We start from the raw sequence: 13838 nt of genomic DNA, 5'->3' as shown, positions 1-13838 counted from the left end.
TAATTTACATTTTCTGGGTTTTTTTGCCCCCATGTGCAAAAAAATCACTCTCTCCTCAGAGGACTGTGTAAATCGTTTCGCTCTAGTTAAAGAAAATTTGGCTTTAATGAAGACAACGACAAGACAGTTGAAGTTTTGCATGACATGCACAGAGTTTATTTCAGAGACGAAATGTGTGCAGTGAAAAAATAGCCAGGGAGAAGCCTGATGATGCACCGATGAAGGCGTTACAGAGTGGTTCCTGTGGAGAGCTGGAATTACAGTACTGCGTTTACACCTGACGCATTTACATAGTAAACTCCCCAGAACCTGCTGTCCAACAGAAACCAGAGCAATTAGACAGAAATAAACAATGAAATAGAACCCTGCTCAAACACACACACAGTCCCGTGGTTACAGAACCAGTTATTTCTCATGCAAGTGTGGGTCAAGTGTTAAAACACACCAATCCTTCACACCTGAAAACATTTCCCTGCATGTCCAGATCATTGCTGGCATTAACCTCCTGCTCCCCCATCAGTGCTCAATCACGCTGTAACCACGACAACGCTCCTAGCAGTCCACACGAGCTCTTTAACTTGCCTAGCGACGAGCTTAATTGTCCTCAGTATTGCGGACTGGGGTAAGGAGGTGGGGGTTATTGTCTTCTCTGTAGTGTTGAAGGTGGAAAATCAAGAGAATCCTGACAATGTTAATGAGGGACAAGTTACAGTACAAGGTATCGCTTAAAAACTCCAATATGGTTGTGTTCTAATAAACACAGCTTTTGGAACGATTGGCAGGAAACTCTGGAATGATTGACAGTTGCTTCCAACTCTCCAATATGAACTGAACCTCTGAAAGCCCCACCCCCCCCATCATATGTTCATGTTTTTAAGGCGAATCTGCATTTGAGGCTGCATTGGTGAAATAATGTTGCACTTAGCAACGTATATAGTCGACGTTAGTTCGGTGTATTGAGTTAAAAACTGAGCTTTGGCCGAAATAAACAGTGTTGAGTTGAATACAGTGAATGATTTATCAGAAACGCGCTGCCTTGGTTGTTTTTAATACATGCGGATTTTTGGCAGCTGGTTTTCTTTTGTAATCTGATTGGTCAGGAATCTCGGTGCAACCCAAAAGAAAAACCCTCAGCGTGTGAATGCAGCCCAGTGCCTTGTGTTAGCTACATCATGGTCGTCTTTCACTGCTTTTCCTGAAGAGATAAACGCATCAGTAATGTGAAGGTTGGAGCAGAAATGCCGTGTTAGATCGAGGTTTCATACAGAGAGATTTACTGCTGGCATGCAGATACCGACACTACAGAAGTTTTCACACACATCATGTGGATACGATCGTGCAGTGTTTATACAGCCGAGGGACCGTTTCTAAAATGTACGTTAAGGATCAATTCCTTCTTTTGTTTTCTAACCCTTTTTTTATTGATTTTTTAGAAGGAAGTATTCAATCGACAATCGTACCTGAATTCCACAGCGAAATGATCGTAATTATATTTTCCGGTTTCATGCAATTCAGAAACGTCACGAACCACCAATAGTGTGAAGTGTTTCCACGTTTTTCTTACGACATCTAAAGAAGTCTTGGCGTATTCTATTTTTAACGTTACAAGACACGGTCCGATCGCGTTACTCAGACGTGTTAAAAGAGTGGAGATTAAGTTTGTAGTGATCTTCATCGGCTCTGGAATGGAAGACTTTCAAACCTGAAAAACTGACACATGATTCCAAACATCTCGGATGTACAGACCAGCACGAACGACGACTGTAAAGTTCACGCTCAAGGCTTCCAGAGCTTCAGCAAGCCGTCCTCGCTGTAGGTGGCGATGAGGTTCTGATGAGGGTGGTGGGTTATGCCAATCACGTCTTTCTCGTGCACCTGCGGAGGTGGAGGAATTCAAGGCATCTGTGCTTAATATAGCTTGGAGACTGAGGAACGTTCACAATACACATTGTTGAGGTCTGGCTGAGAAATTTTCGAGCTCTACAATGTGACGTGGTTTGTGATTTTTTTTATCTATACAGTTGGCAGTAGAATAATTTCTGCTGTGTTTGTATGTAAAGTACTTAAAGATATGGACAAACACCAAAAGATTGATATGCTTTTTAAATGTCCCCTTTAACCTCCACTCTTCTAGGAAGATGTTCCGTTGGGTTTTGTGGAGATTCATTCAGTCACGAAGCCGTATCCAGACTATAATACCGTTCGAAATGTATCCAGATTAGTGTAGACATAGCCTAAGGGAGTGTCACCTTCAGTTCTAGACCTGGATGTCGACGAAGCCACTTTGTTCCAATAATGTAAAAAATCGCTAAACAATTAAATGTAAATAAAAAATTCAAATGTAATCATCGACTCCTCCCCTCATCCCCTCAATGCTAACATGTTATGAAGAGAGCCACGTACATGGACAGGTCACTAGCGATGTTAAATCTGCTGATTCGCCTAACAAGCGAGGGTTTCTGTCCAGACTGTCAGTGTGCAGGAAATAATGAGGTGAAGCTCATGGTTCACTGTTGCTGTGTCTCGTCACATGCGCCAATTTGGGAACAAAAGTTTCTTTACGGTAATAAATTGTTCTGCGGCGCATTCAAAGTTCACGAACAGATGCATTTACTTTAGAGATTAGAAACTAGTGATGCCCAGAGGACACAACTGTACCGGCAGTGTTCTCTCCAGCTTTCCAGTGATGGTGCTGAACGAGTAAAGTTCGTAGTCTTCTCCCACGCAGTAGATCCATTCTCCGCGAGGAGACAGCGTGCAACACACAAAGTCTCCTCCCTCTCTCACTCCCGAGCTAAAACTCCTCAGTACCTACGGAATAGAAAAAGAGAGAGAATGTGAGGGAGGAAGAGAGGAAGAACGAGAGCAAGAGTGCGGATGGAATTGAAGATTGAGGAGGCGGAGGAGGTTAAGAGACCGAATGAGTCAGCAAGCGAGCAGTGGAAAGTGTGGGAGAGACGTTCCTCTCGGGTTTAGTCCACAGCATTGTCTGAATTTGTGAACTCTCTAAATTCAGCTCAGTAACCCTGAACAGGATTTTGAGCTGCTCTATTTTGATTTTGTTGTCACTGTTTGTGGGGATTCGGCTGCTTTGGTATCTCTGATTTGCACAGCAGAGCACCGGTACAGGTGATGAGGAAACAAAACATGCGCCATGGTTACATCTGGTCTCACAGTCAGTAGATCATACAGGTCTTGAGACAGCAGCATACGAGTTCAAGTCGAGTCACCAGTTAAGAGCTAATAGTGTCAAGTCAGCAGCTCTCCATCCTTTTTCTCATCCAAAATCTCAAGACAACATTTTAGTTCAAGTCCATTTGAGCTGACGGGGTCTCAGTAAAGTCACAAAGGTAGATTTACCCAGAGAAACGTGCAATTATACTCATTGATGCAGCAATCATTGGTAGTTACCTGGCCCTGGACGTTCATGACGACCACTGTGCTGGTCCTGTTACACACCACAAAGTGCTCTGGGTTCTTGGGTACCAGAACAACATTGTTAACTGTGATGTCGGATCCTTCTGGAACGTCAGGAGTTTTGATGGTGATTGTGCATTCAGCCGTGTTCACATTCCAGATCTGAGCGGGAAAGAACCAGTGTTAATGCCCCTGAGGAGAGGAAACGGGAGGCGTATAATCGCCATCAGGATCTGAATACAAATGAAATGCAGATTTACCTTCACTGTGCCATCTGCTGAGGCGCTGATAGCAAACTGGCCATTGTGTGAGAAGATGACATCATTTATCCCGGAAGTGTGACCTTGGAACTCCTTCAGCATCTTTCCTGATTTCAATCCGTGAAGTCTAATGGGTTTAAAAAGTGATTAGTCTTTCAAAACCCAAGATGCCTCACCATTCGCTACAAATTAAAACGCATTCATGTGCTTTTGGTGCCTGTTCGGCATTTACGCGTTGCGACGCGCGCCAGGAAAATCTGATTCGTCTTGAATAAAGAGCTTTTGGGTCTCAATAAGAAGCTAATCACAGCCCTCATCATTTCTTCCTGCTCTTTGTCTCTCCGTCTTGTTGAGAAACTGACATAGCAAAGCTGCAGCTGCATCTCCAGACTCATCTCGCTCGCCTAAAATAGGAATAGAAACATGCTATCTTTCTTTCCGCCTCCTCCGTTGCCAGAGGGCACGTGGAAAATCAGAATTCCTTCCACCCACAGACACACACCAGGAGCCTAGCGCCGATTCTGCAGAAATGCAATCGTCAGGTTGGTTAGCGAGAGACGGTGAGAGTGGGAGAAAGTCGGTATGTGTGCCTCAGTCTTCGTCACCATACTCTTCCTCTGCACTCATAACCCGGTTTCATCCAGCTGCCATATTGGATCAGACGCTTCATCAGCACTGTAGTAATTTAATTTGACTTTGCCCTTTGAGTCGATCCCATTCGGTTTGTCCGCCATATAAGAACTGTTCATCACAGACATATGAACGTCTCACTGGATTTGTTCCCTCAGGTCCAGAAATCCTTGTTAAGACAATACACTGCCTGTGAAACGTGTGGAAATGGCGAGTCTCATGGTTTCTGAGACACGTGCCTTTTGGAAAACTTGCGGTGTTCCTCACTAGTTGGAGATTTCTTTATGATCCATTTTATCCCAGAGCAGTTGTGTGTGTTGACTGGGCCATTCTATAATGGATACTCCAGATAACCCGTTGCTCTCTAACGCTTACAGAGCTTGAACGTATGTACGCTTCGGCTCATCTTCTTGTACGGTGAAGTCGGTTCCAATGAGCCGCAGTCCAGGTGGAATTGCATGGTGTCCGGAATAGGAGCCATGTTGGTTCAGGAATAAGTCTCCAAACTTCCCTGCTCCAAAACAACCCCAAACCATTAAGCTTCCACCTCCATGTTTGTGTGGAAGTGAGACAGTCTGTAACATCACCTGCCCCTTCTAACACAATTGTCACATTTGTACTCAATGTCCAATTCTTGTGTGGTTTTTTTTGCCTTTTACCTAAACAAAAGGAACATGCATGTGTCACTGTACGTCCTCCATAACTCTAACCAGAAGATATTCATCTACAGTGGATGGTCTGGTGAACACATGCTGTGGAGCTGATCCCTGCTGTGGATATATCACAAATTTTACATTGTGCTATTAGAGAAGCTGGGACTCATTACCCAATAAAACCCCGGTATTGCTGCCATTAATATTAACAAATTATTCAATTTATAGCCCAGAATTTATTTAGGTTTTTATTCTGTTCCAGAATCATTTATTCCTGCAAGCACTCTAGTTTTCTGTTTGTGCAGAGTCAGCATTACACCAGTGTCTCAGATAAAGAACGGCATTTTTCTCAAACACAATTAAAACCTATACAAAACACACACACCGGCAGCGAGCGTCTGTGACAGCAGGCAATTACAAGAAGCAAATTAACTGCCAGCTTGTCCTTTTAAACTCAGAAGAACTGACTCGTAGAAGTGTGTGTAAGAGAAAACAGACCTGATGATCTGGTCGAAGGAGCCGCTGAGGAGCTGAGCGTTATCACGGCTGAAGCTGAGGCAGGTGACGGCTTTGCCATGAGCGCGTTCGAACTTGCGCAGACACTGACCGTTACGAATCCTCCACAGCTGGAGAAACGAGAACATCCATTTCACACGACAATAAGAATACATCTCTGATGATGGAGAATGGACCAGACTGAGTAGCGATCGTAGGGGGCCAAGCACTGTGTTGAAACTGACATTACACTAATGACGATCAATTGGACAGAACTCTTCGTGGTCCAGGCACCACTTCGAAAGCACTTTTACACATGAAGGCATGTGGCTGCCAATTAATATCAACATGGGGTTTTAAGGTGGAGGTCAAGATTGCTGATGGAGGTGAAAAGTGGGAATGGAGGTACCTGTATTTTTCCATCCTGAGCCCCAGACACGACCATCTCACTGTCGTGACTCACCGCCAGGCAGAGCACCGCCTCGTCCATCATCATGAAGTTATCCTGAGCTTGGTACTTTAAATCCTACACACACACACACACACACACACAATGCTAATATAATCTAATGAATATTCAATCTCCATGACTTTTTAATTAATATTCATTAAACCTTCATGAACAATAAATATTCATGATGTGATGTTGCCTTTAGTTTTGAATGCACATTTTAATTCTATTTGAAATGTATTATAATTGTTAATACACTATACGGACAAAAGTTTAGGGACACTTGACTTTCCCAGCCATATGTCGGACCCCTTCAATCTGTTGGACACACAATTGTACAGGAAGCCTTTGTTCCAGCTCCATGAAGATATGCTTTACTGTACATGGGTTGGAGAGGAAGATCTCCTACAGTTTTGAGCACCTTTGGGATGAACGTGAACGCTGACTGCACCCCAGGTCTCACAGATGTCCAAAAAGTAGTGGAACATGTTCCCAGAAGAGTGAAGCTTATTATAAAAGTCATTGGGGAACAAATGTGGAATGGGATGCTCAAAAAGAAGCGCATACCACCTTATGTTCGGGTGTCCACAAACTTTTGCCACATAGCGCTCACTGTTTTTATTAAGAACACAGTCTTTACTCCTGAGCCGCGGAGTGAAAGTGTGACGGCTGTAAACACTCCACAGTGATTCCCTCCTCGACTCCACGCTGTAAGTCGGTTGCCGTTATTTTGGGCCCTTGGAGTGCGCAAGTGTGCAGGACGGACGTCAGCAAGGCTCGGGGTGACCCACATTCCACACCTCAGAGGTTCAGCTGGATCCGTGTTCGTTCAGGGGAGAGAGAAAGGTACGCGGTACCGCACGGAGAAGTGTTGGGTTTTTAAATAAAAGCAACTTTTTTTTTACACTGATTCTGGAAGGACACGGAGAATTGGAAGCAGTGCACGTGCATGACATTGTGGTTTATACGTGACACCAAGAGATGGCGTGTTCTTCACTTCACTTCCTGTAATTTAACTCATATGGAGGACACCACAAATATAATATTAAAGTTGAGGAACGTCATCTCAAGTCGGAATTCCTACTCAGGACCCCAAGCTCAGTGGCATGAGGAGCAAACACCTAGTGTATATTAGTGCGAATCACCTGGAACAGACACATGCTGGACTCGAGCACGTCCCTGTATGAGGAGGAACCTACACATCACATCAGCTTCCTCGTTTGTAACTCTGGAGTCGTTCATGAACGATTCATTCATCTTTCATTTGACTCAGAAGAACGAGTCTCAGAGTGACTCGATTATTGTCTACTGCAAAGCATCACAAAATCTCTGTAGGTTATGTACAGAATTAAGTAGTTTATATCTCGACTCTTCTATACACCTAAAATATATGCACTGTAGTTAACGTTGGTGTACGTAGACGTGAAAAACAAAGTCCCAAAATGATCCGATCCTCCCATCGCTACTCTGTAAATTATTATTTTTTGTGTTTCAGTTCATTTCTGCATATTTTTTAATGTTTTTAAATATTTTCCTCTTTCTAGAGGATAATTGTTTTATATATCTGCTTTTCTAAAAGAGCTCTACATTATAAATAATACAAATGATAATAGATAATAATAAATAATACAAAAGTCAGTGGGAGGAGCTAAGCTGCTTTTAGAGCATTATTTATAAACTCTATTTAGACTTTTTGTGTGTGTGTGTGTGTGTGTGTGTGTGTGTGTGTGTGTGTGTGTGTGTGTGTACAGGAAATTATTTTTTTGTAGTAATAATAAAAAAGAAAAGCTTGGACTCACCTTGCAGATTTTTCCCGTGGTAAAATCCCACACCTCAATAAATCCATCCACTGACCCAGTAATCAGGTACTGACCATCTGGGCTGAACCGAGCACATTCCACATGCGACTTCGGGCCAAACTACAACACACACACACACACACACACACACACACACACACACAATTGAAATACAAAAATGTAAAAAAATATATATATTTCTTTGCCACTGGCTCGTTTATTAAAGATAAACATATATGGGACAAACTTACAATTATAAATTCACTTTATTTATTTCTAAAGATTTTATGCTGAATCAGCTTTACAAAGGCTTTGGGGTAATGTCCAACAATGTCTTGAAAAAAATAATAGAATTTTATTAAATTATGTTGAACTGAAATCTCATTCTTTCACCAATTATTTGACTGTTGGGATGAACATGGGATGTACTGTTGGGATGTTGTTACTGCAAATATTCTTATAATAATATCACAGTGCAATAATCCATTCTTGGGTTCCGAAACTGCTGCACTTTATATGAAAATCAAATATGTACAAATATTACAGCTGGGAAATGACGGTTCTACACCATAATCACACACACCTAATCCTCACTCTGTGTGTGTGTGTGTGGGTGTGTGTGGGTGAGGGAAGCTGAGAATTGGCCACCAGAGAAAGCAATTTAGCATGAAGTCAGCATACGCCCACGCAGTAACGAGATCAATGCTACAGAGGGTGAAAGGTCAGGTATGTTTGTGGGCGGAGTTACTGTCACCCTGAGGCTGTCAATCAGACGCTGCAGTGAGTCAGCATGATGACCATCTGACAGCAAGCCTCGGGCCTCGAAAACCAATTATTACACTCTGCGTGTGTGTGTGAGTGTGTGTGTGTGTGAGTGTGTGTGTGTGAATGTGAGAGAGAGAAAAAAAGACCAGCGAACACATTCCCTTTTCAATAATAACCAAAGATGGGCGGGGCTTTATTGTCCTAATCACTAATTAATCCCCCTGCCAGTCATTATAAAGTACTTCTGAAGATATTGGTTAGATGTTTCAGGTGTGTGTGTGTGGTTAGGAGATGAAAAAACACTTTGAAGGACTGTAGAATTCTCCATCCCTGGTCTCTTCCTCTTCCAACAAGACCATTTTATTTTTGTTCCACCCCTTATTCTACCACCAAATGGTTCGGTCCACCTAAATTTCACACGTCTAACCGTCTCGACATCATGTATTTACTGAACATTGCATCTCACTTCTTGTCTGATTTGCGTAATAAAAACAAAAAGATCGATGGCCTGTGCATTTCCATTCTCCGGGCTCTCCAAGAACGTCCTCAGATGTTTGCTATAATAGCATTTCTGGCTCGTGGCTTCTTGGCAGCGATCGGTGACTTTACCTTTAGAAGGTGGCTGAGCTGGGTGGGAAAGCGCTCTTCCTCCAGGTCCTTCATCATGGTTTTGCCCCGGAACAGGTCTATGGACATGCCGGGGGGCAGAAGACCCTGGTGCTGCTGCCACTTCAGAGACTGGAAGGGTGAGATAAAGATGAACCTCCTCTCTCTCTCGTACAGGAGTTAGACCAGCGGTGTGTGATGAAGCTCTTCTTCAGGCTTCACTTACCAGCATGGCTAATGATCCGAACTGCCTCAGTGCTTTGGTCTCCTGTAACCTGTACAGAGCGCTCTCGCACAGACGCCCCTGTGTGGAGAAGACAGAAGCTCAGGCAGATTTCCAGATCTTCATTATTTGATTTCATTGTGGAGACTTTCGATCTGGGTGATTATTTACAGTGTCGGATTTGTAAATGAAGATCCATCATGACCTGGATTAATACCCCATACCCTAGACGGATCGATCACACCCTGTCCTACGGCCCAGTTTTACATGTCAGATTACACAAAATTGATCAAACATACACTACATGTCCAAAAGCTTGTAGACACCTGACCATAAGATTCTTTTTGAACATCTCATTCCACATTAGGTCTCCAATGTTCTAGATTTTATGTAGATTTGTGCACAGTGATGGGGTGTTAATAAAGTCAGGGGCTGATGTAGGTGAGGTGAGGAGGCCTGGGGTTCACATTCATCCATGTTCAACACAGCAGGAGATCTTTCACTCCTAAAAGCAGATCTTCATGGTTTGGGAAAATATTATACTCCTGCATCCACAGATGTTCTATACAATTACGTCAAAGCACATACAGCTGGAAAGTCAGATGTCCCAATACTTTTATCCATAAATTGTATCTGTTAGTAGATTAATTGCTAGAGTTTGTAAACGCACCTGTCCAAGCAGAGCCATGAGGCGAGATGGAGGAACCACACTGACCTCTCCAACCAGCGCCTGAGCGATGGCCAACCTGCGCGTCTCCTTGTTGCTGTTTTCTGGGTAAACCTTCAACATCACAATACAAAAACACATCACAAGCTGGATTTTGATGACAAACTGAGAAAGTACTGTACAGAAATTAACTACACAACCCAAAATGCAATGCAGCAAGTAGGAGGAGTCAGAGGTCTAGGAGGATGGACGGCATGGAAGAAAATGATAATGAAATTAGGCGCAGGTGTGTGATGGAGAGAAGTTTGAGAAGGTGAAGGCTGGACGGATTGAAGTCTCGGGACTGAAGCAAAAATGTAACTTGGGAAATGATGATGTCATCAAAGCTGTGACTTCACGTGAGTTTCGGCTTGTCTACTGACTCGACTCCAGGGAGGTCTTCATCTGTCCATTCTTTCACCTCTACGACGCCTTTTAATCACCAGCGACTCTCAGACCGGATGTTTTTTTTTAGCGCTAAACCGCGCGCACAATTTAAATCATTCATTCTTTTGAAGTGTACATCAAAGACCTGAACGATCCAATGCGATAAACTGATGAAAGAGTCACGAGTTCGGAACGCGTTCAGTAGGTACATTTTTATTTATTTTCGTTTCTTCACAGTTGCTGTGTGGGACAATTTCCAGATATGGACAATTGCGAATTCATGCATATTTTAAATTGTATGTAAAATAAATGTAATACGTTGATGCTGCCTTGTGATGGTCATGAAATGAGTTTTTGTTGTTTATGGGTGAACGATGTTGTGAATGGTCAAAAGAAAAATCCCACGTACGATTCAAATGAAAAACGAAAAGACAATTGTGAAATCGTGTCTTCTATTTGCATATATAAATATTTTAAATTGTTCTGTAAAGTGATTAATGGCATACCAAATATCAATGCAGCCAATCAGTTGTAAAACCATCAGCGACATAGTGGGTGGAGCCAAACATTCATGAAACCTTATGCTGTGGTACTCGATCAAGGTTCTGGAAAAGTTCTAGAAGTTGCGTACACACACACACACCTCGTTGGGGTCAAAGTGTTTGTTGGTAAGCAGAGCTTCCAGCTTGGCGTATCGTTCAGGCTGAGTGTGTTTCAGCATGATCATGGGGTCCGTCTGAGTCAGTAAACATCCCGCCGCTCCCAGTTCTTTCAACTCGATCAGCTCCAGTACCACCTTGTGGGAGAACAACATGTTTACAGGACGTTCAGATTGTAAATAAAAGTGAGATGAGCACTGTTTTCCACCTGACCTGAACTTCTGAGAAGGTTGAGACATTTCTCTGAACCTTGGTGTCAATCAGTAAGCAGATATTAATAATAAGGATGTGTGAAACGAGAAAAGAAAACTTGGAGATGTTTTTGGACCATATGGCTCGTGCTGCATTTGCATTCCGAGCCTGTGTGTGATCGTATGCTCACCGAAAAAGTCGGAGAATTCGCATGTCATTTGCATAAATGATGGATTTCCACCACGTTCAGCTCTCCTGTAGCTCCTCTCGGAGATCCTCACCTGTTCGTAGAGGTCGATGAGCAGCTCGTCGGGTAGTTTGAGGTGTTGGATGGCTCGCAGCACCGCGTCCCACTGGCCTCTGTTCACGTCCTCCATGAAGCTCTCGATGCTGTCAACCGTGTGCAGGACCACCGTGCTCTCCTCCTGCAGCGTGGCCAGAGTGCGCGGAAGATTGTTCTCCTTCAGGTACTGCATGATCAGCCGGATCACACTGCCATACACACAAGCTGTGTGTTAGTTCTAATCATCATAAATATAAGCGAGACCAAGAACATCTTGCAGCAGCAATCATAGGGGTCCAGGCACTTTTATTAAAATAAACAGATTAAAACAAATTAAAACAATCTTCATTTGAATATATTATTAATATTACAAAATGTACTTCTTGAACTTCAGGTAGCTAAAACATCAACAATCAGACTAATAATAATAATAATAATAATAATAATAATAATAATAATAATAATAAAACTCGTTTTTTAATATTTTAGTTTAATTGGTTAGAGAAAATCTGTCCAGGTTGTTACCAAACATTTCGCTTTTACTAATCCCAGTGATCTGCCAGTGTAATTCATGACATTTAATCTAAAAATAATTTTAATTAAATATTTATTTGAAAAATAAACAGATATTTGCCCACACTGTTACTAAGCATTAATATTCTTGATTTAAATTCTAAATAAAATATTTTTGATTGTTGGATTAATGCATTGATATTAATTTGTAATTCAGGAAACCCTGCAGCTACAGGTTTCTTCTCCCACACTGTGTTCCTTCATGCAGAAGTCTGGAGCTTTCTTTTCTACAGACCAGGATCATTCCCTCAGCACGTCACTGGAGGTGGGAAAATCAAACGGATCACTCGGAGGATAAAAGGTTAATGAGATGCCCGAGACACAACACAGAGACATGAGGAGAGCAGAAGAACCTGCAGAGATCCATAAACACAACTTTCTACATCATGTTCACATTTACAGCTGATCCAGTGGGTAAAGAAAGCCATCTATTTTTATCCATCCATCTTTCTATTTATCAGTTTACCCAACTATCCATCCATTTAGCCCTCTATCCATGCCCATCCACCCATCTTTCTATCCAACTATCCGTCCATCCATTCAGCCCTCTCTCCATGCCCAGCCACCCATCCTTTCTATTTATCTATTAACCCAACTATCCTTCCATCCATTTAGCCCTTTGTTTATACCCCATCCATCCTTTTATCGATCTATTCGTTAATGCATTCAACAATTTGTCCATCATTTCACATATCTATCCATCCATCAACTGATCCATCCATGGATGAATGAGCTTTTCCCCATAAACTGTAAATCAGCACGCGCTTTAAAAATAATTATAATCCTGCTAATGAATGAATGAAGGCGCGCGCTGAGTTGAAAGTGTCAGCAATTAAAAGCAGAGCTGTAAAGAGACAGAGTGACTCTGCGGCACGAGCACGAACATCTGTATTCCAGCTCATTCAGGGCTTATAAACCCCGCACGCACAACTGAGGAACATCTTCAGGAGCTTCAGAACCATCATGGGGGGAAAAAACACACACACACACTCCTGTACATGATACTCACTCGGCGGATTCCACCTCCAGCTCCATGGCTGTGTTCGGAGCCGCAGGAACACCGCTCACATTCTCCACCAGCGCTCGCACTCGTGTCCGCGCGCCCCCGCCACGTGAACGCGCTTTGTACACGTGCTATGGCCAAATCACATCGCTGTCTCTCTCACTGTCTGGGATAAGTGCTACGGTTTTAACAAGGGGGCGTGTGTGTGACGTAAGAGATTTGGGAGGAAAAAAAAAAAAACACGCAAACGCCCGCGCACGTCAACATATAAAAACGTGCTAAAATGTTCGTGATTGTGTATACACTCGCCCGGCCACTTTATTAGGAACAGGGATGTTAAGCTCTTCACCCATTGAAATTGAATGAAGGTGGATTCTGACACGAGTCAATCCCAAACCTGCTCAAGACCCTCAACCTCATTTTATTGTGGGTCAGACAACCTGATTAAACCATTTCCCTCCGACATCACAAAGTTCACAGCTCAGAGGCTGCCAGTCAGCGTAACACCCAGTTGTAATCTCAGGATACACGTTAGCGAGACGTGGGCGTGACTGCACGTGGATTCGGATTGCAGTCACACAGTTTAGGAGTGGACGCAGTCATTTATCCTGAATTCAGACTGAGAACGTGAAATGGCGGCCTCTTGTGGTGTGAAGACAAAATGACTGATTTTTTTTCCAGTTCTGCAGCCACATTGCAGATTTCAAGCAGAAATAAGAAAACGGATCTAAAAAAA

General features: G+C 42.9%; 1 protein-coding gene across 4 annotated transcripts; it reads right to left on the bottom strand.

Annotated features, from left to right (window-relative positions):
• Positions 1-127: 127 nt before the first annotated feature.
• smu1b (SMU1 DNA replication regulator and spliceosomal factor b) lies at positions 128-13676 on the bottom strand. Of its 4 annotated transcripts, none has more exons than XM_046842635.1 (13): positions 13092-13676; positions 11525-11735; positions 11036-11188; positions 9970-10080; positions 9303-9380; positions 9080-9208; positions 7706-7825; positions 5865-5981; positions 5459-5586; positions 3678-3804; positions 3412-3579; positions 2659-2811; positions 128-1875 (listed from the first exon to the last, which is right to left on the bottom strand). In XM_046842635.1, exons 1-13 carry the CDS (start codon positions 13097-13099, stop codon positions 1777-1779), a joined length of 1602 nt encoding a protein of 533 aa, XP_046698591.1. In that variant the 5' UTR covers positions 13100-13676; the 3' UTR covers positions 128-1776. The 4 variants fall into 4 exon arrangements, with proteins under 4 accessions (XP_046698591.1, XP_046698592.1, XP_046698590.1 ...); XM_046842636.1 differs by having other exon boundaries at positions 10015-10080; positions 13109-13675; XM_046842634.1 differs by having other exon boundaries at positions 13109-13674.
• Positions 13677-13838: the final 162 nt, after the last annotated feature.

This window comes from Silurus meridionalis, chromosome 28 (assembly GCF_014805685.1).
Source record: "Silurus meridionalis isolate SWU-2019-XX chromosome 28, ASM1480568v1, whole genome shotgun sequence".
In the NCBI taxonomy this organism is placed as follows: Eukaryota; Metazoa; Chordata; class Actinopteri; order Siluriformes; family Siluridae; genus Silurus; species Silurus meridionalis.
The sequence above is the reverse complement of the archived record's forward strand: the minus strand, read 5'-3'. Positions and strand labels throughout refer to the sequence as shown.

Excerpts from the sequence above, each read along its gene's own strand:
- smu1b (XM_046842634.1), bottom strand. The coding sequence starts at position 13,134 with ATGGAGCTGGAGGTGGAATCCGCCGA. Across the intron at positions 10,081-11,035 it reads AACACTTTGACCCCAACGAG|GTTTACCCAGAAAACAGCAA; the intron begins GTGTGTGTGTGT and ends GTGATGTTGAAG. Across the intron at positions 3,580-3,677 it reads CAGCAGATGGCACAGTGAAG|ATCTGGAATGTGAACACGGC; the intron begins GTAAATCTGCAT and ends TTTCCCGCTCAG.